At 54.6% G+C, this 27,603-nt stretch overlaps 1 protein-coding gene and 2 pseudogenes across 1 annotated transcript; 2 read left to right on the top strand and 1 right to left on the bottom strand.

The window, feature by feature from the left end:
* The first annotated feature begins 2,609 nt into the window (after window positions 1-2,609).
* On the top strand, window positions 2,610-9,403 carry LOC147913552 (zinc finger protein 500-like; annotated as a pseudogene).
* Window positions 9,404-10,921: 1,518 nt separating this feature from the next.
* ZNF500 (zinc finger protein 500) lies at window positions 10,922-11,455 on the top strand (annotated as a pseudogene).
* A 1,772-nt stretch (window positions 11,456-13,227) lies between these two features.
* On the bottom strand, window positions 13,228-27,336 carry DNAAF8 (dynein axonemal assembly factor 8). Its single transcript, XM_004438100.3, has 9 exons — window positions 27,210-27,336; window positions 25,645-25,803; window positions 23,821-23,952; window positions 20,700-21,218; window positions 18,676-18,793; window positions 17,509-17,647; window positions 16,365-16,508; window positions 15,850-15,936; window positions 13,228-15,032 (listed from the first exon to the last, which is right to left on the bottom strand). The coding sequence occupies exons 2-9, from the start codon at window positions 25,750-25,752 to the stop codon at window positions 14,750-14,752; spliced, it is 1,530 nt and encodes a 509-aa protein (XP_004438157.1). The 5' UTR covers window positions 25,753-25,803; window positions 27,210-27,336; the 3' UTR covers window positions 13,228-14,749.
* Between the last annotated feature and the right edge of the window lie 267 nt (window positions 27,337-27,603).

The raw sequence follows: 27,603 nt of genomic DNA, 5'->3' as shown, positions 1-27,603 counted from the left end.
CCTTGTGGGTATTTGGGCCACTCCCCAGGTCTGGAGCAGGTGGTAGTCTGAGGAGTAATCTTGTGCCATTCCAGGGGCTGGTGGTGGTTGGGGGTCTGGCTGTGTGCTATGGACTGAATTGTGTCCCCTGCAAAACTCATGTTGAAGCCCTAACCCCAATGTGACGGTATCTGGAGATAGGGTCTGTAGGAGGTAATTAAGGGGAAATGAGGTGATGAATGTGGGGCCCTAATCCCATAGGGCTGTGGCCTTACCAGGAAGAAGAGGAGAGAGAGCACTCTCTCTAGCCACCGTGTGAGGACACAGAGAGAAGGCGGCCGCCCACAGGTCAGGAAGAGAGCTCTCACCAGGAGGCACCGACGCTGCCCGGCACCGTGACCTTGGACTTCAGCCTCCAGAACTGTGGGAAATAAATGTCTGTCGGTTGAGCCCCCAGTCTGTGGTGTTTTGTTACGGCAGCCCAAGCTGGTGCAGACACTGGGTGTTTCCCAAGAGGAGTGTGTGACTCTTCACCCCACTCTCAGTGATGTCTGGGCCGACCGCGAGCAGGGGCGTTTAGCAAACATCACCCCCACAGTCAGGAGTTCCCAGCGTGCCTGTGGTCCTTGACCCCCTTCTTCCTCCACAATCCAGCCTTTCTCCGTGAGGCCTTCCTCCTGGAGGCAGCTCTCCCTCAGAGGAACCGAGCTTTGCAAGGCTGTCCTCACCCATCTGCTTCTCACTTGACTTGCTGGCTGTAGGGAAAAGAGATCGAGTTTCAGATGCTGGGTGGTTCAAGGTATAGACAGCGATGTTTCCCGCCTTCCTGTGAGTCGATGTTTCCTCTCATCCTTCTAAAATTTCATAATGAACCAAAACACAGCCAGGCTCCAAGCAGAGATTTCACAGCATCGCACAGCAGGGGCCCTCATCCTTCGTCCTTTCTGTTCATGAACGTGACGGCAGAAGAGCAAAGGTTTACTGAGCGCCTCTGTGTTTCACCCTGGAGCCAAGTATTTTAATGTGCTGTATCACTTAATCCTGGTGAGTGTCCTCTGGGGCATAGGTACTGTTTATCCCCACTTACATTATTGTCAGAATCAAGTCTGCGATAAGGTCGGACCCCAGATTCCTCCATTCAGTCGTTCAGTCATTCAGCAAATATTTACTATGTGCCAAGCAGATCTGCCTGCTGTGTCTAGAAAACCAGAGGGAGCATTATGGCCACCTTGAAGGAGACTCTTGGGACAAGACCAGAATCTTCCAAGAACCAGCTCAGATATCTACTCCAAGGCGGGGCTCAGATGACCCAGCTGGCGTTTGAAGGTGCCTTCAGGGTGGGGGTCAGGGCGGCAGGCTCTGGAGCGGACCTGCTGGCGTTTGTCTAGCCTCTTCCACTTTCCTGGCTGTGCGGCCTTGGGCAGGGCTCTGCCCCACTCTGAGCCTCAGTTTCCTCAGCTAGAACCTGGATCATAATGATATCTACGCAAGAAAGTCATCATGAGGATTTAAGAAGCACAGTGAAAACACAATCCCGTTCACTTAGGAAGTGCCTAAAGAACACTGGCTTTACTATTAGCTCATGGAGGCCTTAGAAAAAGAGTGATCAAACACCCATTATATATCAGTTTGGGGGCACGGTAGCCCTCTGATGACTCTCCTAGATAATTTGGTCAAATTAGTCAACTCTGACTAGTAGTGAATTATTGGTTCTCAGTCGTTTGGACGTTGCGAAGTTGCTACCAAAGATGACTCAAAACGTTGAGTGCTTGAGTGCTTGATGGTCGACCATTTTTGCTCAGCTGTAATTAAACAGTAAGAGCAAGTGTGAGCTGAATTGCCGCCTGTGATGTGCTGTACCTTGTCTCAGGCGCTTTACAAGCATAATCTCATCCAGTTCTGTCAGCTCTCTGAAGTGGGAGCTGTGACAATCCCCATTTTACAGATGGAGAAGGTGAGGCTCACCCAGTTAATAAGCCGGATCTGGAGCCGGATCTGACACGCTGGTTTGGGTGTACGTTGATAGAGGCCCAAATTCATCCTGGTTTACATTTGTCAAGGACTGCGTGTTTGTGTCCCCCCAAAATAGAATTAAGACAGAAATCCTGGGCAAAGTAGAAATTTATTCTTTAAATCTCTGTTGGTTGCAGTCACTGAGAACCGCCTGGACAGGAGAGGGCCAGAACTATGTTAGCCAGGCCTGGTCACTGCATAGACTTGCTAACCTCTGTACATCCGGCTCCAAGAAGTTGCCGGGGCCCCGCAGCTAACCAGGAGGCAGTTAGAAACAGGAAGGTGTGGGGCAGCTTTGAAAATGCTGGCGTCCCCACCCCTGTCTGTCCTCCAGACAGAGCCCAGCGTGTCCTGCAGCCAGATCATGGTCGTCCAGTCCTATGGAACCTGCTGATTTCCCTCAGATGCTCCGCCCATCTCTTCTCTTTCCCTCCTTTTCCTCTCCTACTTCTGTCTGTCCCTCCTTCTTCCTGCCCTGCTGCACACCCCTCTGTGACTTGTTCACATTATCCCTTTCCACAGCCTCCTCTGGAAGCCAACAGAGTGGCAGGCCTCTTGTACTGGACTTGAGCACCAGTCCTCTGAGCAGCTCCGCACTGGTCTCAGCTCACTCTACCATGCCGGCTTTCCTGACCGGCAGCCATGGTGTGAGGAGAAACTGAGGCACACGTGGTCCTGCCCTTCTTCAGGTCCCACCACAAGGCTGTGGGGTTCTGGGCCACTCCGGAAACCTGGCGTCTGCTCTTCATGCCTTCCACCCTGTGAGGGGCGGTCTCTAGAAATCATTCATGGGCAGCCCAGTGTCTTATTCTGCCTGGTGTGCTCACAGTAGAAACTGGATATTGGATTTAGGGGGAAAAAATGAAACATGAGAGAGAATGGAGTGCAGGAGTGGAAGAAAAGAAAGAAGCCAGTGGGCGGGTGGGGTAAAGCGCTAGGTCTGGGGATGCCAGAGCAGAAGGACTTGGGAGTGATGATGTTTATGGGGCACATAGGACATGCTAGGCACATAACTCTCAGTGTGACCCTTTACCTGCTTACCCACCATGCACCCAAGCCCCTCCCCCAGATGAACCTCAAGCCTGGAGTTGGAGGGGCCAGGGTGACCATCCACCCAAGGGTACCAGGCGGGGCCGCCGAGGGGCTTCAGGGCTCGTGGAGCCTGAGTGGGGGTCAGGTTGGGACGGAATCTGCATCCTCTCAGGAAGAGGGGCCCCTGGTTCTCACCGTATTTCCAAAGGGACCCCATCCCAAGAGGGCCGACTAATAATGAAAATTCAGCATTTCTCGAGCTCTGGCCGCATTCCAGGCTCTGCGCTAAACCCATTCCAAACAGCCCCTTTAGACCCCAGCAACCTGTGTGTAGGTGATACCACCATCTCTGCTTTCCAGTTGAGGAAGTGAGGCCCAGAGAGGTTAAGGAATTGCCTGGGAATTAGCAGGGGGTTAGGAGCAAGGGTGGGTTGATATTAGCACTTTACTTTTGCCAACTAGGGTGAGTTGGCCCTGGGGCCAGGGCAGGCGCTTATGGGTGCAGACACTTATCCAGCCCCAGAGCTGCACCCCAAATGATTTCATCGTCTCTTCACAGAGCCGTGAAAAACATCTTTCCTAGTGTCTGGCCAGAGGTATAGGGAGAGACAGGTTCGACTCCCCGAGGCCAAGAAGGAGCAAGGCCCACCAGGAACAAGGCGACCGCCCCCAGCCTCCAGCCCCCGCCACCCCTGGAGCAGGAGGAGATCTTGACCATGAAGGTGGAGGAGGACTTCTGCTGGGAACAGGAGCCCTCCCTGGAGACGGAAGCCTCCAGCCGGAGACCTGCTGCCAGCTCTTCCAGCTCTTCGGACCTTGGGCGGCCCTGAACCGCCTCCGGGAGCTCTGCTGAGGCTGGCTGCGGCCCGAGCTGCGCGTCCAGGAGCAGATCCCGGAGCTGCTGGTGCTGGAGCAGTTCCTGATGGTGCTGCCGGGGGAGAGCCAGGCCCTGGTGCTAGAGCGGCAGCCAGAGAGCGGTGAGGAGGCGGTGCGCCTGGTGGGAGGGCTGTAGCGGGAGCCCGGAAAACAGAGCCGGCAGCTGAGGTGGGGGCATTTTGGCCCTGAGGTGAGGAAACGGCCCGAGTCCTCAGGGCCCTGCTGCTGAGGTCTGCGTTTGGAGATTCCTTGGGCTCTGGAGCCATAGCCAACCTTGGTCATTGGGAGGACCTGGGGCTACCTAGACACTGGGAATTGAAGAGGGCAACTGCTTCTCAATGTTTCTCAACCTTGGCCAATGGGTGTCCACCTGCTGACTAACCACATATAGCCCCACTAAGCTGCCCTTGCTCAGCCGCGTGGATTGGTTCATTGACACCATCCTAGCCTAGGCCAGACACAGGTTTTGATGGGAGGAAGGCTGGAGACCTTCCAAGGCAGGGCCTTGGAAGTTGAAGAGATCCCAAAACAGGGAGGAGCACGGGGAAGAAAGACCGGGGGCTGGTGAATGCCCTAGTGAGAGCCCCTGGAGGGTTCCCAATCTCTCTTGAGCCACGCCATCCAATATAGTAGCTACCAGCCATGTGTGGCTTTTAAAATTTAAAATGTAATTCCTAAGTCACACATGGCTAGTGGCTATTGTACTGGACAGCACAGACATAGGACACTTCCATCATCACAGAAGGTTCTATAGATGGTGCCTCTCTAGAGCTCGCTCCAACTCCTTCTAACCAAATTTGGGGAGTGGGCGGTCTTTTACAAATCCCTCCTGCTTAGGTGAGATTAATTCCTCTGGGTTGGGTATTTGGCAAATGCTGACATGTCGGTCACCTTTCTCCCTGTGGCAGCGCCATTGGCCAAACACTGCTGTTCTTTTGCATCCAACAGGACAGACATATCCACCAAAACTTGACCACAATGTTGAATTGAGTACAGTAAGCAAATCCTGCTATTGTGGTCAGCAAGAACTTAGATCTTCCCAGCCCCTCCAGCCTTGGCGTTTGGGGTTCCCGGCATGGCTTCCCTCTCTCACTGTGTACCCCATAACCTCTGGGACTCTTTCCTCTCAGAGGTGTGGAAGGTGGGCATGAGTGGGTCCGCGGTGCTGGTTTCGAGTTCCCTGGGCTGCGTCTTGTCCCGAGGATGTCGCAGAGCTCAGTAAACTCTGAGACCCAAGTTCATCCAACTCACCTTCCCTGGAATTAGGAAATAGGTTATCCCAGAGTACCTGTGGATGATTTCAAGAAACGTAGCAAAGGCAGTAACATGAGCTTCTGAAATGAGACCTGATTCGGGGTCCTTCTGGCCCCAGGGTCTGTCAGGAGTACCCGGGAAGGAAGGGTGAGAGTGTGACGGTGACAGCAATGCAGTGTGATGGGGAGATACCGAGGAGGCTCACTCAGGAGGAAAGCAGGCCTCCCTTTGTCCAGGTTGGGAGCCTGACCTTCCTGGCTCACGTCCATTCTCCCTGGGAGCTGGTGGAGGGAGGACTGTGTGTGGCCCATGGGGGACCACGGGGGCAGCCAGACACGACGAGGCAGCCCGGTGGGAGGCACAGTCGGGCAGAGCCCGGGAACAGGAGGGTGACCAGGGGGGCCCGGGACAGAGGGGCTGGGGAGCCTGTGGGTTTCCTTCTGACCTCCTGCGAGCTGGTGGGCAGATCTCTGTCCTCATGCAGGGCCCGGAGGTGCTCCCTGACCACACACTGCCCACGAGACAGGGGGACAGTCTTTGAAACACGAGGCGGAGGCTCCACCAGAGGAGCTGTCCCTGGATGAAGGGGCTTGGCTCTCCAGTGAGCAGCCCCCCGCCCAGCTGAGCCACAGACCAAAGAGAGGCCCCTAGCTCTGGCCAAAGAGAAGCAAGTAGCTGCCCGTCTCGGGAAAGAGAAGCCCTGCGGGGAGGAGGCAAAAGGACAGGACTGTGGGGGAGGTCGGGGCCGGCATGAATGTGGGATGGACGGGCTCCGGGTGGGGAGCTGAGTGTATGTGGGGAGCAACTGGACCTGTCCGGGACTTTGCTGCCGTGTGCAACGGTGGGCTGTGTGGCCATCCCCCACAACTCTGTGCTCTCTCCCAGGCCCAGTGCCCTCCTGGCATCAGAAGACAGCGGCACCAGCTATGTCCTCCCTTTCAGCCAGGTCCTGGTTGAGCAGGCGTTCCTGGTCTGCAGCATCCCCGTGAATCCCGCGCCCTTGTTATGGGGACACTTCTTTCCCAGGTGTGGGGGGTTCAGAGGCTTCCCCCTGGAGTGACCCCTTTACCCCAACCTTTGCCTCCTGGGAAGTCTTGTCTTCTCTCGGCTGCCACCCGAGTATTAGGTGTATCCTGGAGGATTCTGGGTCCAACTGTGAGCCAGGGCAATCGCTTCCAACCCAGCTGGGCATTAGAATCTCTTGGGACTCTGGGAAAAAATGCAAATCCCTCCCCCAGCCCTGGCCTGGAATCGGAGTCTCCTTTGCTTGCTTGTTTAGAAAACAGCTTTATTGAGATATAATTCACATACCGTACAATTCACCCATTTAAGTGTACAGTGTTCACTGTATTTACAGTTGTGCAGTCATCACCACGGTCAATTTTAGAGCACTTGCATCCCCTCCCAGAATACCCCGCACCCATCAGCAGTCCCTCCCCACTCCCCACCCCCAGCGTCTTGGCAGCCTCCAGTCTGCTCTCTGCCTCTGTGGATTTGCCTCTTCTGGACATTACTTGCTTGGGTCTTAACCCTGCTCCGCAGGTCAGTCTGGTCCTAGATTTGGGAACCACTGGCCTAGAGGCATCCTGAAGCTCCCAAGTCACCCCATTTGGGTCCAGGGCTGGCTTGAGCTGGGCGTGCTTACTCGTGTCCCCAGAGAGCGTGAGCCCCAGTGGCTGAGCGCACAGTGGGTCCAGCTGCTCCGCACAGTGAATCTGTCCACACCGTCTCCAGCCCTGCAGCAGTGGGACAGCGCGTGGTGATAGGGTTCCCCTGAAGAGCAGGATGCAGCCCAGCGTGTCTGTGAGCAGAGCCCAGAAGGAGGGAGAGTGGGGGGAGGGGAAGCAGTGGGGAGGCCAGGACCCACCATCATGATGCAGCCCAGCCTGAAGGAACAGTGGCATGGGACTGAGCGGGTTGCGTTTTAGCAGGTGCCAGCGACCTTGGAGGACCTGGCCGTGTACCTGTCCCAGGAGGAATGGGGGTTCCTGGACCCGCCTCAGTGGGACTGCAGCTGGGCTGTGCTGCCAGAGAGTGAGGGTAACGTGCGGGGAGACCCTGGCCGCTGTCCCATGTTTCTGACATGTCTGACATGGGCCAGTCTCAGGGTGGCTCCTTCCCTCGGGCTGGCTGTGGCCGGCCCAGCATCTCCCCGACGGGCATGTGTTGGCCTCCAGGACCTGAGGCCCAGGCCAGACCACTTTCCCACTCAGTACCTTCCCTGGCTCGCCACCGCCTACAGGAGCCAGCCCAGCAGTTCTCAAACTTCAGTGGCCCGAGGAATCACTGGGGACCATGTTAAAAATAGGAACTCACAGGCCCTGCTCCGAGGGGTGGTTCTGTGGCCCGGGGGGTCTCTGGGGAGGACTCCACGTGGCAGCTGGCTGTGTGCAGCCTGCAGAGCCAGGGTTGCTAGTTCCCGTCAGTGGCCCAACTGCAGTGGGGCCAGCATGGCTGCTCACCCACGTCCCTGGCAGATGCCCAGAGCTGTCCTGGCTTCCTTCTTCCGCTCTTTCGCCCACACGGTTGGTCCAGTTTCACTTCAGCCTTTGTGCTACCCTTGGCCTGCACGGGCAGAGCTGCTCCTGGCAAGGCCCTGGCCATCCACGGCCTCTCCTCACCACCACCAGGCTCCCCGCCAACCACTGTCCCTTCTGCTCTTCCCACTCAGCTCATCCTGCCACTCCTGACACCCATTCAGTCCCTGAAACGGGTTTTTATTTATTTAATTTTTTTGCTGAGGAAGATTGGCCCTGAACTAACATCTGTGCCCATCTTCCTCTATTTTGTATGTGGAACACCACCACAGCACGGCTTGATGAGCGGTGTGTAGGTCCACGCCCAGGATCCAAACCTAAGAAACTCGGGCCGCCAAAGCGAAGTGCACGAACTTAACCACTACGCCACCAGGCCGGCCCCTCTGAAACGTTTTCTAAAGGAGTTGAGATGCTGCTTTGTATCAGCTGGGGTTCTCTAGAGAGACAACCAATAGGGTATGTGTGTGGAAAGAGATTTATTTTAAAGAACTGGGTCACATGATTGTGGAGGCTGGCAAGTCCAAAATCTGTAGGGCAGGCCAGCAGCCTGGAAATTCAGGCAGGATTTCTATGTTGCAGTCTTGAGGCAGAATTCCTTCTCTGGAAAACCTCAGGTTTTGCTCTTAAGGCCTTCAGTTGATTAGATGAGGCCCACCCACAGTATGGAGGGCATCTCCTCTACTTACAGTCAACTGATTGTAGATGTTAATCTCATCTGCAGATAACCTCCACAGCAATATCTAGACTGGTGTTTGACCAAACAACAGCCCCACAGGCTGGCCAGGTTGGCCCAGAAGATTAAACCATCACACACTTTCCTTTACAACCTCATTTTTTCCAAACTTAGTATCTGTGGGGTGAATGAAGATGAAACCTTCCTACTGCCCCGTGTGAGGAGAATACTAATTGCTGTGCGCACTGTTGCTGGACCGACGGTCGCTCTGTGCTCCCTGTGCCATGTCTGTCTCCCCTGTGCATTGTAACTCTTGGCCACTTAATCTCTGTTGTGAGGAAACTCTGGACCCCTCGGGGCATCAGGGTTTCCCTCCCAGAGCCAGTGAAAGCCCTGGGCCCTGTTTCCTCACTTCCCTTCCCTCAGAGGAAAGTCTACAGAGAAGCAAAACACCTCCCACCTCTTCTTTTGGAGCATCGCGCTTTTCCCTAGTCTTCTGACGCCCCGTTGCCCTCACGAGCAACAGGATGTTGCAGTTGCACGGTTCTGACCCAGCCCACCCTCACGTCCTCTCCTCTTTTTCCCCCTGAGCAGGACTCCCCACTCCCAGGCCCCGTCTGATTGCTCAGCAGGGATGAGGGGAAGGCCCGTGGGACCCAGCTCCTGCTGCCCTGGTGCTGAGGGAGGTCTCTGGCAGGGCCGGCTGCGGGGAGGAGGGCAGTGAGAAGGAAGTGGGCCGCCCAGGCTAGATTCTCCCCTTCCTGCAAGTTCAGACCTTGCTGATGGAGTTTGTGAAGTTAAGCTCAAGGGCTTAGAGTAACGGTCAGCAGACGTTTTCTGAAAAGGGCCAGATAGTAAATATTTCAGGTTTTATGGCCATACTGTCTCTGTCACCACTACTCAGCTCTGCTGTGGTGGCGCAAAAGCCGCCGTGGACAAGGGAAAATACGTGGGCGTGGGCGTGGCCGTGGCCCGTGAAAACTTCATTTGTAAAGACAGGCACTGGCCGGCGGGCCTAAGTTCGCTGACCCCTGTGTAACGGAAAGGCAAGGGGAGAGAGATGACCTTAAGAAAGGTCTGGGTCTCAAGCAGAAACCCCTCAACAGAGAAGCAGGAGAGAGTCCTACCAAATCCGCCTGGGACAGCTTACCGCAGGCGGATGGAAAGGCGAAACTAGCCCGTGGGAGAGAAACGTGGGCCGGGAGCCCAGGCGTCCCCCGGTCAGCAGCGCTTACGCCTGGGTCTGACCTCTGGGTGGAATTGGCGCGTCTGTGGTGAGTCTGTGACCTTTTGAGGGACTGCCAGACTCAGTTCCTCTGTAACAGTCCTCACGACAGGCTGATGAGTGGGGCCATCAGCATCTCAGTTGTGCACACGTGCAGACTGAGGCTCAGTAAGCTGGAGGTCAGGCCCACGTTTGGATTTCTGGAAGTGTGAGTTTGGAGACAGGAGGGGAGAGCGAGAGGGCCTGCCCCGAGATCTGGAGGGAGACACTTCCCAGGGCAGGGGGGAGTTCTGTCCCTCCCCCGTCGGGTCACTGTGAGCCCCCACCCCCAGGTCAGTGTGGGCCCTCCCCTCCTCAGGCAAGTGTGTGCCTGCCGTGTGCCCAGGGCTACTCAGGGGGCTCTGCTTGAATTCGTGTGCTCTGCAAGCCCCTGGCGCCCCAGCGTACCTCGTGCCACGAGGTCCCTAGGTGGGATTGCCTGGCGCATAGACGAGGAAGCAGAGAAGTAGAGCATCTGCCCAGAGTCACAAGTCTGGAAGGGCAGAGCCTGGGTCCAGCCCAGGGTACTTGCTCAGTGCTCGTGTCATCACCGCAGTGTCTCTCAAACTGGGATCCGTGAAGGGCCATCAGGGGCTGCCCCTGAGAGTACAACAGAGAGGCCGAAGGCGCTGGGCCCGCAGGCCTCCTGGTCCAGCTCCAGCCCACACAGCCTGGAGCGAGTGGACATTGGGGCTGGGTCGTCCTCTGCTGTGGGGCCGTCCTGTGCACTGGCGGGTGTTCATCCGCACCCTGGCCTCCACCCACTAGATGCCAGTTGCAACAGCCCCCTCCCCAGGCGTGACAACCAAAAATGTCTCCAGACATTGCCAAGCGTCCCCTGAGGGGCGCCACTGCCCCTGGGTGAGAACCCCTGACCTACAGGTCGTGAGCTCTGACTCCAGAGCCGGACTGCTGGGGCTCTTAGCTTACCAGCTGAATGACTCTGGGTGAGTTCCTTAACCTTCCTGTGCCTCAGTTTCTTCATCTGTACAATGGGACAACAACAGCTCCCGTCTCACGTGGGCCTTGTGAGGATTACCTGAGTTGCTGTGTGTTTACAGGAGTGTCTGCCATGGTTTCAGTATCTCACTCATGTCAGGGTCTGGCTGACACTTCCCTGCTGAGTGTTTAGAAGGGGAATTTGAAGAGCATCGCTCCACGTCATTGTCCTCAGATGGGAGGTCCCGCCCAGCCTTTCCTGCTTTCATATCAGAAGCATGCCCTTCCCTTTCCCCCTCTCCCATGAAGCCCTCAGGGACTGTGCTTTCCCTGTCTCAGGGCTTTCTCCCACTCATGAGAATAGAGTGGGACCGAGTGCTGTCAGCACGGTGCAGGGGACCCGCCCCGCTCCCGGGTCAGGGGCCGGCCCTGGTCAGGGGCACGACCAGGCCCACGCGGCCTCTGGGAAGTGGGGGGCCCCGAGAGCTTGAGAAGCTGTACATGTGCCCCGAATGCGGCAAAGGCTTTAGTAAAACATGCCCCCGACCAAGCACCCTACAAGTGCCAGGTCTGTGGGGAGGGCTTCCGAGACCACTCCCACTTGAGCAGGCACGGAGGGTGCACCCGGGTGAGAAGCCCTCCCTGTGCGCCGCGTGCGTGCGGGAAGCGCCTCAGCCAGCCCTCCAGCCCGGTCGTCCGCCGCAGGACACCCTGAGGGGCGGCCCCACGTGTGCACAACAGCTCGCACTCCAGCGCCCACTACAGGATGCATACGGGGGAGAAGCCCTACACATGCCCTGCCTGTGGGCGAGGCTTCTGCCTGGCACCGACCTCCACAGACACCAGCGGACCCACAGCTGGGAGAAGCCCCAGCGGGTGGCACCCTAGCACAGCCACACAGGCCCCCGAGGCTCCAGGAAGCCCCCTGGCCAAAGCCTGACCACCACGCACCATAGTTAGTCACAGCTGATGAAGCTGCCAGAGTCGTTTGTGCCCCAGAACCAGCAACCCTGATCTTCAGGCATCTTCACACTGACTCTTTGCTCCCATGGGCCCAGCACGAGGATGGCAGTGGGCATTTCAGGTGCCCAGGCTGAGGGAGGCGGCTGGAGTGCTGGGCACAGAGCAGGTGTATTAGGGCCCTGGGGCTGCTGTATAAACGACAACAACCTGGGTGGCTTACAACAACGGGAATTTATTCTCACAGGTCAGGAGGCCACAAGTTCAAAATCAAGGTGTCGGCAGGGCTGGTTCCTTCTGGGGGCTCTGAGGGAGTCTGTCCACACCTGTCTCCGGGCTTCTGGTGGTGCCAGCAGGCCTTGGCGTTCCTTGGCTTGTGGCAGCATCACTCCTGTCTCTGCCTCTGTGGTCACATGGCCTTCTCCCTGTGCGTCTCTGTCCTCTCCTCTTGCAAGTACACAGTCATTGGGTTTAAGGCCCCCTACTCCAGAATGACCTCATCTTAACTGATTACATCCACAAAGACCCTGCTTACCCAAATGGTCACATTCTGAGGTTCTGGGTGGACATGAATGGGGGGGACACTATTCAACCCACTTGGGGGCAAGCTTCAAAGGCTGCAGTTGCTTGTAGCATTACGCACCCCAGCCTTCCCCTCCAATCTTGTCACACTTTCAAAATGTAGCCTGTGGGGGCTTTTCCAGTATTCCAGTGGTGTCAACGAGGAAATGGGGTGAGTTGGGGGTCCCGTTTGTAGATCCATGGCTAGTCTGTAGGATGGACGCCTGGTGTGGGAACGCTTCCCCAAGACCCCATCTCCTGCCCTCCCCCAGCTTGTGAGGAAGCCTGGGAATTGGACTGGCCTTGCCACCTCTCCCCAGGGCGAGGTCCAGCACTGCCTCTGCTCCGGCCCCGAGTGGTTGTGTTCCAGGGTCAGGCTGGCCTTGGTTGCCCCACTTGGTCTGTCTGAGGCAGACGTGCCTCTCTGATCACCATCTATGGTCTCTTGAGTGGCTGAGGGGAGCAGTATAGAGTCCTTGTTTGGTTTAGTCATCACTGGAGTCGGAGCAGCTGCTGAAACCACTGGGTTCCGGAATGTTCCATCCAGAGGAATGGCCGTTCCTCATGGCTAGGTGGCTTTGGCCCTCATGCCAGCTGTGATCGTCCATACTGTTTTGTCACCCAATCGCTGTAAATATTTTCACCTTTCCATACCACCTACATTCCAGGGTGTGTGCCCTGCTCTTCTCTCTCTTCCCTTAGTAAACATCAGCCCTTCTTCTGGCCCCATGTGCTCCGTCCTGGAGAATGGAGCCACCGGGTTAAGGATGGTGTTTACTTTCTAGGCCAGCTTCTGGAGCTCTCGAGCATGAGGTACCCAGCCAGATCCAGCTGGGCCAGTGTTGCCGACCACCCGCCTCCCCCACGTGGGCTCACTTCGTTCACGTCCAGGCTGGTGCTGGAGGTGGCTGCCCTCCCACTGGCGTGAGAGCTGGGCCCATCAAGTGCCTGCTCCATGACATTCTCTCATGCAGTCCGGTGACATAGGACTTTCATGATTCTCCTCATATAGATGGGGAAACTGAGGCCCTCAGAGCTTTATGCACCTTGTCCAGGTGGTGGAACCAGCTTTCAACTCAGGCCTGAACTCCCACCGCCTCATCCTCCCAGCTTGCCTTGACAGACAGTAATTCACAGAGTTGAACTTGGTACAAAGTTTATTTTCTGTCACTGCTTGTGAAACATCCTAAATGAACTTACTGGCGGCATTAAAAGGGGTAGAGAGGGGGGAAATGGGGCTAAAAAATGGCCTTTGCTTTTGATGGCACGGCTGGCAGCACGGGCGGAGGTGTGCCACGTTTAGGCCGCCCTGTCCACACTGTGCCCCGGAGCTGAGGTGAGGGCCTCCACAGGCGGGAGAGGCCACATTCCCTGCAGGAAGGTCTCCCTGGGCCTGCTGTGGCCTTGGTGGAAGCCCACCTCGCATCTGGCTTCTAATGAAAATGCCCTCGTTGGGAGTGGGGGCTGCTGGTGGGGCCCCTGTGGCCAGATCAGGTGGAGTCTGTGGCCCGGATCTTGGCTGGCTGAGGTTGGGCAGGGCCTGTCTTGCCTGGCACAGGGCTGGATGGCAGGAGACCCTTGCCCACCCCCAGTGCATGGCAGCCAGCCATGACCCCAGCTGAATGCTGGAATCTGTACTCAAATGCCAAGGACCCTGCTGGACCTCCTGAGCCTCTAGCGTGGGGACCCAAGATGACTTCTCTGCTCTTCCTGTGGGGCAGGCGGGGAAGGAGCTGAGACGCTGAGCAGTGGATCTTGGAAGCACACAGGGGACAGAACGGAGGTGCCACAGATCAGGGCTTCAGCCTGGTGGGAGCAGCAGGGCTGGGAACCCCAGTTAGGAAAGGCCTCTGTGAAGATGGCGGGTGGGGGGATAATGCTTTCAAAGTCACAGGGCCAGGGAGACAGGGCGCCTCCTGTGGCCCCCAGCTGTCTCTGGTTATGTACAAGGGAGGGCGCTGCGCCAGCCCACAGGGACAGATTCAGGTGTGAGAACATTCAGTATTCTATCTGTATTTAAGGGTCAGCTCCACCTTGAGTTTGGAAGGACCTTAGAACATATATGTGCCTTTGTGTGTTGGTTAAAGAAAAAAGAGAAATCAAATTTCAATCTTTACCCCTTTATCACAAAGTCCATCTGGGGTGTGTGTGTGGGTGGTGGTAATTCAGGAACACAAAATAGCAAGCATCCAGGGACCCAAAAAATCAGGCTAAATTCCCTTTCAAGACCCTTTCAACCCTGAAATTCTCTAAATATGTTTTACTTAAGTTTTATAGCTTTAAAAAAGACCTGGTATGATGGAAATAATAGATGCACATAAAAGAGAAAAAATGCAGAAATGGAAAAGGGTGAAAAGCTTTGTAGTCCCATCTCAGAACAAAACATCATCTTGATGGTGTTTCCTTCCAGGCCCTTTCAGAGGATAGGGGCTGCTTGAGTTGTCATGCTCTTTGTACCAGTTTGTACTGGCATCTTTGCTCTAAGTGCATGAAAATGTTCTGACCGAATTCTAACAGGGTTGGATCCACAGTCTGAGGGTCCCTGTGCTACAAAAGCACACGCTAATGGAAACAGGGAGAGCGAACGGACCCCCAGGGCCTAGGCATGTCGAGGAAATGTCACATCATCCTGATAACCTCCTCCTCCATTACCAGAGGCATCTACAGTTGGCCTAGAGGAGGCACCAGGGTCTCCCTGGCTGTCCCTGGCCCAGGAGGGTCCCCCAGGGCCCTGGGACTTCCTCCTGGGGGTCTGGCCTGGGTGCTCTGCCTCTCAGCCTGGAGTGTTACGTGTTGCTTCCTCCCAGTTCCGGATCCGGCAGAATCTTCAGGGGCCTGAGCCTTCTGGCCGCTGGGACCCTTGCTGGCAAGCAACTTGGGCTGAGTGGTCCCCTTCTGAAATGCCCTGAGCTGCTGGAGAAGCTGACTTTTCCCGGTACAGTCCCTGTGTCAAGAGAAGCAACCTCAATCAACACCACACAGAGGCCAGCACTTCACCACAGGACACAAACACAAAAAGCCAGAGTGCTTCCAGAGCGTGTTCCCAGCTTCTCTAGACGCTAAACAAATAAGGACTGCAGCCTCTGGGCCCTCGTCCTGTGCCGAGTCACAGGGCATATCAGCATGTTAAAGCCTCGGGGAGGAAACCTGTGTGACACTTTGCAACCCAAATCTGTCTTCTCTCTTTTTCCTATGATTCCTAATTAGGCATTAGGGGGAAAGCTGCATTAGACTCTGACATTCCCAAAGAGCAGGATCTGCAGGCTTTGCAGTTCCAAAAATGATAGACCCTGCCACAGCATATCATTCTAACTCGCTGGTGACCAGAGTGTGGGCCTCCCCATGGCAGAGACCCGAGCCTTCTCTGAACTTGACCTTTCACTTCTTCATTCACCCTGGCTAACAACTCTCACTGTGTTCCATCCCTACATTTTCCCTTCATTTCCACTGCCATCACTAGAAGGGAGCAAAATCAATCTGGGGAGCTATTTTTCAGGGATAAAGTGTACTGATCCCTTCTGGAGAGCAAGCTAAGGTGTCCTTGGTGAGGTCAGAATAGCAGGCCAGGCTGAGATGCTGCTGGGCCCCAGGTGGGCTCCCGCCGGCTAATCTCCCCACCTCCCAGACCCCCCCACACTCTCATGTGCTGGCCCTTTGGGTGCAAGACAGCTCAAAGCACAAATGTTAGAGTGCTGGTGAAAGCCTGCTGCGGAAAGCAGAGATGGGGCATCCCCAGGCCGCGGGAGCCCCCTCGTGGTTACCTCAGCCCCCAGGGGCCCTGCTGGTCTCTCAGAGCCGCTGTGTCCTCTTCCCCCTCCTCCTCGCTGTCAGAAGAGCTGGAGCTGGAGCTGGGGGCAGGAAACGAGGGTTCGCTGGACGTGCCTCAGTCCAGCCCGGCTCCCACTAGGGACTTGGAGCGTCCAGGCCTCCTTGGTGACCCAAGGCAGGAGGACCAGTAGGCCAGCCAAAGCCCAGCCAACCAAAACCAAAGGGCCACTGGGCTTCTGCCAAGTGGTGGCAGGACGGAGGTACCCGCGAGGCCATGTGCCCCGGCCTAGACTCCATTTCTTAGAAAGACTGCCCTCTGCCCCTGCTTCCTCCCTCCCTGCCGGGAGAGCCTGCTGATGGGACCCGGTGGGGTTGTTGACCAGGCTCAGTTCCTGGTTGGAAGCATTTCTCAACTGAGCGGTGCCTGTGAAGTCCCTGTTCCTCCCAAGGCCAGCACGGCATCTGCAAAGCACTGGGTTTGCTGCGGGGCTGTTACCGCTCCCAGTACCTTTCAGACGACTCCTGGTCTGATGGCTCCTTCGGCCGCAGATCGATGAAGATGGTGGGAGGCTCTGCTGGGTTCCTTAGCCGCATACCCCTGGCCAGTGTCGGGCCCAGCTCAGCCTGGAAGCCCAGCTCTGTGGAAGCACATCTGAGATGAGAAGAGCAGGGAGTGCTAAGTACTTCTTGGTGATTACTGTGTGACCTGTGCCGGGGTCACGGCTGTGTGTGTGTGCGGGGCACCAAGATAAGCCCTATAAATGCATTTGCTCTTTGACTCTTCAGAACAACCCTCAAGATTTAGGCCAGCACCATCCAACAGAACTTTCCATGATGATTAAAATGTTCCATATCTCTGCTTTCCAGTACGGTAGCCACTTGCCACAAGTAGCTATTTAAATTTACATTTAAGCTAATTAAAATTAATAAAATAAAACTAAAAATTCAGTTCTTCAGTTGCACTAGCCACATTTCAAGGGTTCAGTAGCCACATGTGGCGAGTTGCTACTGACTGCACAGAGTAGGTCTAGACATTTCTGTTGCACACTTGGGTTGCCAGGGGCAGAAGCCCAGTCCAGCTAGCTCAGATGAAAAGGGGAATTCATTAGCTCTCTGATTCCTAAAAAGAGTGGAACAAGCAAAGTGTCGGAAGAGCAGGGGTACGCCTAGCCTTTAAGGGACCCCAGGGCCCTGTCCCCACCTCTGCCTCTCAACTTCAGTCTTTCTCACCACAGCTGTTCTTTCTCTGCCCTCCACCCCAACCCAAGACAGAGAGTGGAAATTCCCCAGGGAAAGAGTCTGACTGGCCTGGCTGGGGTCAGATGCCCCGGGCTGGCCCCATCCATGGTGGCCAGAGGGCCAGGGTCCTACTCCTGGGGAGGCCATGTGGATGGTGAAAGGAGGGCTCCCATGGGGTAGAGGAAAGAGTGGGTGCTTTGAGACTTGAGTCCCAGCTCTGCTACATATAGTCTGGGCAAGTCAACCTCTCTGAGCCTCAGTTTCCCCTCTATAAAATGCACCCACCTGATCAGATTCTTGAGATGAAATGAGAAATACACACCAAGTGCCCCACCCATATATGCCTAATGAATGCTGCAAGGCTGCGGGCCAGTTCTAGCGAGGACAGGGGCGTGGCTGGCAGGAAGTCCCACCTGCTTGCAGCCTCCCGCTCGGTGTCCTGGGTTGTGTCAGCAGGCACCTTCCCGGCAGAGGCTGCAGCTCTGGACTGCGTGGCACACAGGAGGGCAAGCTGTTCCATGAGCCTGTCCTGGGCACTTGGCACAGCCTGGTCTGATGGGAGGGGGGAAGCTGCTTAGTGGGGATGCGGCCCTCATTTGACTTACAGTGGCCTGAGCCACTCGGGACCCCTTGTGGGGACGTACCTCGGGCTTGTGCATGGAGAAGTGATGGGGGTCCGCCAGAGGCCCCTGCCCGACCCCTCCTCTACTCTCCGCCCTTTATGAGGACCCCCCTCCAGCTCAGCAGGGCCAAGGGAGCAATATCTTCATGAGCAGGGAGTTATATTCGAGCCTCGTGAAGTAGCAGTGACTTCTTGCTAAAAGTGCATCCCACGCCCTCACTCCTGAGGCCCACTTGTCAGAGGGAACTATCATTAACATTCCGTGTGTTCCTTTTTTTTTTTAACAGCAAGAGGATCATCCTCTATAGATTTTTTTTCAGTGAATATTTTACGTCTTTCTGTGTGAATATATATGTAGATTCCCCTCACTGAGCTGCAGTGTTCTGTGATGACTCATTTAGCTGGACTCCTACTGAATATTGAATACGGGTCGTTTCCAGTTTTTTGCAATTATAACAACACTGCAGCAAACATCCCTGAATACACATCTTTCCCCCCCCAGGGTGTGTGTGTTTCCGAGACTCTAGAAGTGGAATAGCCTGATCAGAGGCTTATGTGCCTTTAAAATAGAGAATAGATTCTTCCACCTTGCCTTCCAAAAAGGGGGTACCAATTCCAGTCCCCCATCCCCCCATTCCTCACAGGAGGCTGAGTTTCTCCACATCCTGCTATAACCCCTCTCATATCCCCAGGGCCTAGTCCATGCTTGGCACATAGCAGGCAGTCACATATATAATGAATGAATGAATGAAGTGAATGAAGAAGTGAAGGAGTGAAGGAATGAATGAAGTCTTTCAAGGACTGGCACCTGAGTGTTCAGGACGGTGAGGGCCAAGCAGTGGAGAGGACATGGTGGCCTGCGGGGCTGACCGCGCCCAGCCCAGGCCCTATTTTAAAGAGAGGACCTGGCGGAGCTGCTTGTGGGGATGCACTTGGGCCCCAGCATTCAAGGTCAGACCTCGGCCCTGCAGGCGGTCAGCTGCCCACCACGTGGCTCCAGGTGGGCCATCTCCCCGGTCGTCTTCTCGTCCCGCCAGATTCTGAAGGATGTGATCCAGATCCCTCTCTTCGAGTTCCTGAAATAATTAAAATGGTGATTACGTGGCTGCCACAGGGTCCTGGAGGCATGAGTGCCGATTTCACAGCTGCCGTGACCAACGGAGGCTGTTGCGGGATGTCGTGGGGCAGAAATCGGGGCTGAGGTGCACGACCATGTTTGCACGTGGGCTTGCTCACCCACCCTGTGCAGGCTGCAGTATGAACTGGTTCTCTTGCCACTTCCTTCCGATGCCTTTTTTGGGCAATACTTTCATTTCTGGCACAAAGACATTGTTTGACCTGGAGGTAAACCCAGTGTCATCTTAAAACTCTTTAAGTTCAAACAGGTTTAAAACGTTGGGAAGTTAAGACGTTTTGCTCTTTTAAGAAACAGGGCCAGCCCCGTGGCGTAGCGGTTAAGTGCGCACGCTCGGCTACCAGCTGCCAGGGTTCAGATCCCGGGCGCACACGGACGCACCGCTTCTCCGGCCATGCTGAGGCCGCGTCCCACATACAGCAACTAGAAGGATGTGCAGCTATGACATACAACTATCTACTGGGGCTTTGGGGGAAAAATAAATAAATAAAATTATTAAGAAACAGATTGTTCTAGGGAGGTACTAACACTGGAGGACTTGGAAGAGAGTGCTGTGGGGGTCGAGTAGGGTGATGAGGGAGGACATAATCAGGAATTCATGGTTCTTACGTGTGACCTTGCCACTCCCGGCAGCCCCAGAGGTGAGTGAAAATAAGGGTGTTTAGGGGCGAGCAGAAAGGAAAGAATGGGGCTGATAACAACAGAATTGGTGAAAATGACCTCCATGTACACCTGAGGCCAGTTTTCTCTAAGTTGTTAAGAAAGTTATCCAACATTTGTAAATCGGAGAAAAAAGAGAATCGCCTGACCTTTCAGCATTACACCGGAGCATTTTCTAACAAGCCCACCTTTCTAAGGGAAGGTGACTTGGTCTGCACGGTAGACCAGGGCCCACCCGTTTTACAACTTTGTGAAACTGAGAGGTGCGATGGTTTTCTTTTCGGTCTGGTAGAGAAGATAACCCCAAAGATAACAGTTCTGTTGCCCTGAAGGATGTTGACCGATTTTCTACTTAATATAGGAATTTTATCTCAGCGTCTATTTCTTTTTCCTCAGTGTCTTACAAAATCCTGGTTTCTCATACTCTCTTTGGCTTTGGCATCCTGCGGGTTCCTCTTGAATAGCTAAACACAACGTTAACCTGTGCTCATTATTTGTATGAGAACGCGGGCTTTCACGTTTTGAGAATTGTGCTTTGACAGAGTCTGTTCCCTGTCTTATATGTGGTTGTATGTCTTCATAAACATAATTGGGATTAGTATTTTTTTTTTTTTTTAAAAGAGGCTGGCGTCTCCTTGCTCTTCCTCCTAGTTAACTCTACCTGAAGATGGTTCGTTTGCCAGGATGACACACCCTCTGAGAAACGGCTGCCTGCCTGCCGGTGGACCTGGGACCAGGGTGTAAGGTCGCTGCTATGGACTGAAAGTCTGTGTCCCTCCAAAGTGCACATGTCGAAATCCTAACCCTCCGTGTGATGGTGTTTGGAGGTGGGGCCTTTGGGAGGTGATTAGGTCATGAGAGGGGAGCCTTCATGAATGGAACTAGTGCCATTATAAAAAAGGGGGCCTCAAAGAGCCCCTGAACCCCTTTAACAGTGAGGACACAGCGAGAGGATGGCAGGCCCTCACCAGACACTGAATTTGCTGGCACCTTGCTCTTGGCCCTCCAGAACTGTGAGAAATGACTTTCTGTTGTTTCAGCTCCCAAGTCTGTGGGATTTTGTTATAGCAGCCCAAATAGATGAAGACAGGTGGAGGGGGCCGGCCTCAGGTTGGCCTGTGCAGGACCAGCTGGGGGCCGCCGTGCAGGGCCCGTCCAGAGGAAGCACAGGGCAGGGGAGACGCTACCTGGAGGGAGAGCAGTGGCGGTCCTTCCAGGGGCTGCTCTGGTGGCGTTTCTGGTCTCGGACCTGACGCTGCTGCTCCACAGGGCGTCACCTTCACTTGACTTTGGTCACTGCAGGCTGGGCCCCGGGCATCCCAGGTGACTTTATGGAGAATGTCTCTTTCGATCATCTTCCTTCTCTCCCTGCGGAGGGCTCTGCGGTCTGCGGAGTCTGAGCCCTCACGGGCTCGGGAGGCAGTGCTTGGGAGCTGGGTCTTCAGGTCTCCTTCCTGGGGGGAGAGGGTGGCTTCTCCCTGCAGCCCCCAGGCAGGACTCTGGGATCCCTTGGTGTTGAAGGACATGCCCCCAAGTTCGCCTTCCTGCCACCTGGGGGTCTCCTCGGACATCCTAAGAAGAGAGCTGCTCTTACCAGGGCTCTCCAAAGACGGACCAGGGCCCCTTCCTTCCAGAGAGGCTGAATCCTTTGTCCTTGCATCCCATTCCCTCCAGGGTTCAGCAGCAAATTCCACAGGCACAACTGGCTATTGAGAAAATAGGCGTCCTGGTGAACAGCCTCAAAAACATACTTCAGGGAATTTTTTTTAGTAAAAATATTTTTACTAAAAATTTTTACTACAAAAATTTTTTTTGTAGTAAAATATGTATATAACATAAAATTTGCCATTTTAACCATTTTTAAATGTACAGTTCAGTGGCATTAAGTCCATTCACAATGTTGTGCAACCATCACCACCATTTCCAAAGCTCTGGCATCTCCCCAAAGAAACTCTGTACCTCCCCTCCCTCCCACCCCCAGTACCTTCTAGTCTACTTTCTGTCTCTATGAATTTGCTTATTCTAGATATTTCATATAAGTGGAATCATACAATATTTGTCCTTTTGTGCCTTGTCACTTAGCTTAGTGTTTTCAAGGTTCATCTACTTCGTAGCATGTGTCAGTACTTCATTCCTTTTTATGGATTGAAGAATACTCTGTTGTATGGCTAGACCACATTTTGTTTGTTGATGGACACATGGCTTGTTTCCACCTTTTGGCCGCTGTGAATAGGTCACACAGCTATTAGGGGGTGAACAAGATGAATCCCAGGCCCTTTGACTCCAGAGCAAGCCCACAGCCTCCACCTCCATGAGTTGGTATAGACTTTCCCATCCTAGATTAAGAAAAAAATCATCCAGAAGAGTTGCCAAGGTAATTGTAGAATTGAAGAAAATTAAAATAAAGTCCCGTGGATATCATTCCACTTGAACTAACCAGGGGTCTTGTCAGCGCTGGGAATTTCTCCTATTTGGGGTTCCTTCAGACATACTTCTAGGCCTCGCTGAGTGAGTGGGTGATTTCTGCCATGGTGATGGGTGGGGGATGTGCCCTGGCTCTGTAAGAAGACCCTGTGTCTGTGCTCACACTGAGGACTGCAGAAGTCTCAGCACACCACCACCCCGTCCAAACCTGCATCGAGAGACCTGAACAAACTCGGGTATGGCTTCTGGGAGCATAAGGCTCGGGTGAGCCCAGCCCCCCATTAGATGGTGGCCTGAGAAAGGAAGCTCAACGCTGCTGCCAGGAGAATTTACTGTTTGTTCTGCCAACACCTGGTGAGAGGCCCCTGACCTCCCTTTCTTCCAGCATTTACTAAAAAGGGCTCATAATTTTGAATATGTGTTTCTACAATGCAGAAGCATCTGTCACAGAGCTGAGAGCTATTCCTTTGAAATGCACTCGTTGGGAAGGACAGGGCTTCTGTGTCCCTTCTCCTGGGAGGATAGCCTCCCGATGTCCCTAACTGCCACCAGCAGACACACCTGGCCTCATCTCATCTACACTGATCAGCTCCTTGTGATGTTTCTCTCCTTGACGACTGAGCCCCGCTCTCCCCAGCCCTCATTCTCCCTTTAAAACGCCCACTCACCTCTGCACAAATCAGAGCTCAGCTCTGTCCCTGCTGTCAGTGTTACCGAGTAAAAGCTGCTTCCCCAGCTTTAACTAATGTCGGGCTGTTTGTCTTAGACAGCACACTCCACCCCCTGGTTAATGAGAGCTAGCCATAATGCTGGATGGAGCTGAGCTGCGGGAAGTGCACGGAGGGAGCCAGGCCTGGCTCCTGGAGCCTTTGCACACTGAGAAGAACTGAACAGGCCTGACGGCTGGGGACATGCCCAGCGATGGAAGCCCACTGATGGGTTCTGTTTATAAAGGCAGCAATTAATTTTAGCATCAAGCCATGAATTTTTGATAGAGCTCTTGGTCTTACCTGGGACCCTGGGAAATGGGGAGACAAGAAGATGAAAATTTCACTCTGACATTTGGCGATGACTGCAACTACAGTACAGTCGTGTGTCGCTTAACGACGGGGATACGTTCTGAGAAGTGCATTGTTGGTCGATTTCGTCGTCGTGTGACCATTATACGGTGTACTTAAACCTACCACACACCTAGGCTATACGGTACTGATCTTCTGGGACCACCGTGGTATGTGCAGTCTGTCGCTGACCTAAGCGTCATTAAGCAGCACACAACTGTACCTAATTACAGAGTGTGCTCTGGCATTTTCTAATTGTTTCCTGTCTTCATCTCATCTCCCCAGCCAGGGGCACCTTCTTACCTCTGAATCCCTACTGTCATCCTTACTAAATCAATGAACATTTAGGGAGCGCAAGATTTTGTGAGAAGCCAGGTAGTGCTGAACCAGCTGGGTTAAGGGAGAGGCATTTATGACAAGTTGTGACAATATTCAGACAGTTCAGGGTGCCACGGTAGGGAATAGGCCAGCAGAGGGTGTGTGAGTGTGTGTGTGTGCACACGACCGTGTGGGTGGGGGTGAAGAGGAAGAGCAGAGGCAAAATCAGACAGAAAATAAGTACCCCCCACCCCCTCTCCCAGCCCCGAAGTGAGCTGGGCCCTGGGAGAGTGGTGTGCATGAGATGGGGAGATGTCTGCTGTCTGAACACCTTGGGTTGCACCTGGAGACAGGCTTGGGTGTGCAGAGATGCCAGACCAGGGGTTTTAACCTCTGTGACCCACATTGCTGCTAGAGTCCGGTGAGAGCCATGGACACCCACCCCCACACCCCATGCTGCCCACAGGGCCCTGGCTTCATGGATGCCCAGAGCCTGCGTCCCACAGACCTCAGGAGGGAACCCGTCAGCTGTAGTGACCCAGGCCCCGGCAGGGTCTTCCGCCAGGTCCTCCTCCAAGTCTGGAATCAGGGCAGCTTGATTTCGCTGGAAGATGAACAGCTTCTCTTCCCCGCAGTCCGACTGTGGACAAACAAGACGGCTTCGGGATGACACCGCAGAGCAGAGCCAGGAAGGCCTCCCTGCTACCCTCACCCTGCCCCGCCCTGCCTCACCCTGCTGCTCAGGAGCCACCAGGGTTGGGGAGATTAGTTCTCCCCTAGAGGGCCTTGCCCTGCGGCTGGATCCTGCCGCTGATCTAGAAATGGGCTCAGCAGCACCACCTGGTGGAGGTGAGATCCAGGGCTCCGGGTTCTGCATGTCCCTGCCACCCACAGCAGGTGCTCAGTTAATGCCTGCTGCTGAATGCACAGGACAGCCAGGGGGTAGCTGAAAGAGCAGAGTCCAGCCCTCCCCCTCCCCCATGACCTTGAGCTACCACTTAATGACAGGAGCCTTGGTTTGTCACCTCTAAGTCAGGGTGCGGGGCACTTATAGTTGCCAGCCCACCTCACAGGGATAGTCTGAAGATAAGAGCAAATGAGACTGAAGATGTGAAAAGGCACTGTGAGTGCGCTATCTACTCCCCATTAGCCTCGCCTGCACTGGAAGATCCCTGAGGTCCAGGAAGCTCTGTCGTGTTCATCTTTGTGGGTGCCCCAGGTAGGACCCACACCTGGCACGTTACTTCTAAACCCTTGCCCTTTCTCTAAACGCTCTGCTCCAACCTGTGTGTTTGGCACCCATGCTGAGGAGCTCCTGCTGGTGCAACACCCACCTTGCATTGTCAGCAGGGTCGCTGTTGCGTCTTACATGTGTGGACAGGCCTAATTTCCACTACGTGGAGAAGCTGGTGCAGCTCATTTAAGCCTGAATTCAGAGTCACTTTGGTCACCCAACATTCTCTTAGTTGGTAGAAACTAGAAACACAACCACCATCATGGTGAGGCAGGGTCTGCCACAGTGTATAATGTTACAAAGGGCTCCTGGTCCTTGAAGAGGCTGAGTAGGCTCCATGAATGTTTGCTGAATGAATGCATGTGACCAATAACAAAATTACTATGTATTGTACATTTCCCATGTGCCAAGCACTGTGGCTTATGTAGATTATTTAATCCTTACGACAACTTACAATCAGAGCTGGGATTTGATCCATGGAGCCTCTTATATGATGTCCCTCTCTGTTTATTATTATCGTCCTCCACAGAGCAACCTGGGGGTTTTGCCAGGACATGACAAAGGCCAGGACGTGGATGATTTTGTTAACTCTGACCATTAATTGAGCATGCACTCTGGGCCAGCCACTTCACATGCAGAATCCAAAATTTGTACCAGTGATAACTATCTGTATTCTGCAGTGAGGAAACTGAGGCTGACCCAGGTGTGGCAACCACCCCCAAGTCACATGGTAAGTCAGTAACCGAGTGAGGATGGGGACCCAGGTCTGCTTGATGCTGAAGCCCCTGCTCTCTCTGCTCTGCTGCAGTGCTGTTCTCCACTCTCTGTTGGGCCAGGACGTGGCCAGGACCACCACTGAGAGGGGCTACCATTTCAGCGCATCATGGTAAGCCCTTGGAGGAGTTCTCCAGTTGTGGTTTGGGGTCACCTGGAAGGATGCTGAGCACCAAGAAATGTATTCAGAGAACAAAAACAGAGATGGTGACAGACGCAGAAGCTGATAAGCTGTGGCGCTGTCTTTGGGTCAGCATCACGTCTGCCACGGGAAGGAAGGGCGGTCGTGGCCCAGGAAGATGTGCGAAGAAGGCGCCTGCTTACCAAGGAGGAATCCGAGTCAAAGGACGGCAGCTGCTCCTTGACAACCTCAAGGACGGCAGCCCAGGGAGAGGGCAGTGAGGGCCCCATATCTTTGTCATGGGATGCCATGGAGGCCGGGGCTCAGGGCATGCTTCTCAGTGTGCCATCATCCAAGGAGCCCTGTGGAGGACACAGGGTGAGGTGAGAGGGTCCAGGGGCCAAGGGTCCAGAGCTCCGGGGCATCTACCATCCCGTGGGGGATGCAAACTGACTCACAGACCTCCCACCCCGTTTTCCTTCTGGTTCTGCAGGTTCCTGTTACTGAGTGCCAGGCACTGTGCATGCACTGTGTGTGTGTGTAGTGCAGTGTGGAGCCTGCAGATGTATGTATATGATGTATATAATGATAGTATATGATAATATATAGATACATGCATTGATATATAATGATATATGTACAAAGGTATATGTATATAATATATAGAATGATACATGCATATGATATATAGATATATGTAAACTATATATATCTCCCATATAACATAGATACTATTATCTACATTTATAGGCTCAGAGAAGTTATGTTGTTAGTAAATGGCAGACAGAATTTGTATCAAATTTAGAGGGGATTTCAAGCCCCCCCCCGCCCCCGACAAAGGAATAGACAGAGACATTTTGGAGTTCCCAGGAGAGGTTTTTTTTGGAGTCGCCACTCAAATTAACCCCTATGCCCAGGCACTGAACCAGCCCCCTTTGTGTATCCCAGAGTCTAAAAGAAGAAGGCCTGGTCCCTCAAGGGTCAAAGGGGCCTTAGGAATGTGGGATGATGGTACTCCAGCCAGCGTCCGGAGAATCCTTGCAGCCTGGAGGCAGCTGTGCCTATAAAACGGGAAGAGAACTCCTGTCCCAGCAGAAGTCACTCTGCGTCAGCGCCCCAACAGGTAGCGGCAGGAGACGGGAGTGGGGGGCTTCTTGCTTCCTCTGTGCCTACAGGAGGGGGGACAGGAGCGTGGTGCACCCTGAACTGGGAACAGCAGGGGGGATGCATCCGGTACATACATCACGGGGTGTTCTCTGGCTGCTGGCCAGATCACAGGGCAACACTGAGAAGTTCTACAGGCGGACAAGGCAATAGGGGAGGGAAAGGCATTACAGGCTGCGGGAAGAACGTGTACAGGGGCTCAGAGGAGTGAAAACTGCCCAGCGAGTTGGGGGAAGACAGTGTCCGTCGCTGGAATATGCGCTGAAAACAGACCAGATCGTGAAGGGTCCTGAACGCCAACTTGTTGCTGGCTCGCCCCGCAGACGCAGGTTAAGTCCGGATCCTGACTCCGCCTCCACGTCCGTTTCTTGGCTGCAGCCCGTTAGCCCCGCCCCCAAGGCCCCGCCCCGGCCCCTCCTGTCGCGGGGCGGCCGGTTGTTATGACAACTAGACGCCAACGGCCTCCCCGGTCAGGCTTTAAATTCTAAAGCTCGGAAACAGGAAAACCCCTCGCCCGTCCTCCCATCCACCCTCAGGTCCTGTTTCCTCCCATCCAACTCCCAGCATTTATCTCCGCAGTTGCGGCAGGCCGGAGGCCACTCACCTTCGGCCTCGGCCTCTTTCTCCCCTCCCCGCGCGGTCCTGACAGGGCTATAAACAGTCTCCAGGGCGTCCCTCCGGTCGCTTTTGCCCCCTTCGGCCGCGGCGCAACTACTGAGGCTGTCGCCGCCTTCGGAATCCCCCCTCAGCAGAGTCTTACCTTACTGGACTCAACCGCTTTTTGCCCCCGGCTCCTCTTTCGGGACTTGGCGCGTCCTGCCTCTCTTGCAACAGGATTGGTTCCCCTGGCTGGGGGCGGCGGTGCAGGACGAATGCTCTCTGCTCATTGGCTACTTTCGGCGTCACACAGCGAGCCGGGCGAGCGGACCGGAAGGTCCGGGTGCGGGTCCGGCGAATTCCACAGCGCTGGGCGCTGCCCCGGGGACCCGTGAGCGTCC

Source organism: Ceratotherium simum, chromosome 26, assembly GCF_057802395.1.
Source record: "Ceratotherium simum simum isolate JZ-2026a chromosome 26, ASM5780239v1, whole genome shotgun sequence".
Taxonomy (NCBI): Eukaryota; Metazoa; Chordata; class Mammalia; order Perissodactyla; family Rhinocerotidae; genus Ceratotherium; species Ceratotherium simum.
Note: the sequence above shows the minus strand (reverse complement) of the source record. Positions and strands in the feature narration are given on the sequence as shown.

Bases quoted from the DNA above. Each gene is read 5' to 3' on its own strand.
- DNAAF8 (XM_004438100.3), bottom strand. From the start codon at position 25,752: ATGGCATCCCATGACAAAGATATGGGGCCCTCACTGCCCTCTCCCTGG. The intron at 21,219-23,820 runs GTCTGTGGGACG...TTTTCTCAATAG, and splicing joins CTGACGGGTTCCCTCCTGAG to CCAGTTGTGCCTGTGGAATT. The intron at 17,648-18,675 runs GTCTGACCTTGA...CCCTCCCATCAG, and splicing joins TGACCGCCTGCAGGGCCGAG to ACCAGGCTGTGCCAAGTGCC.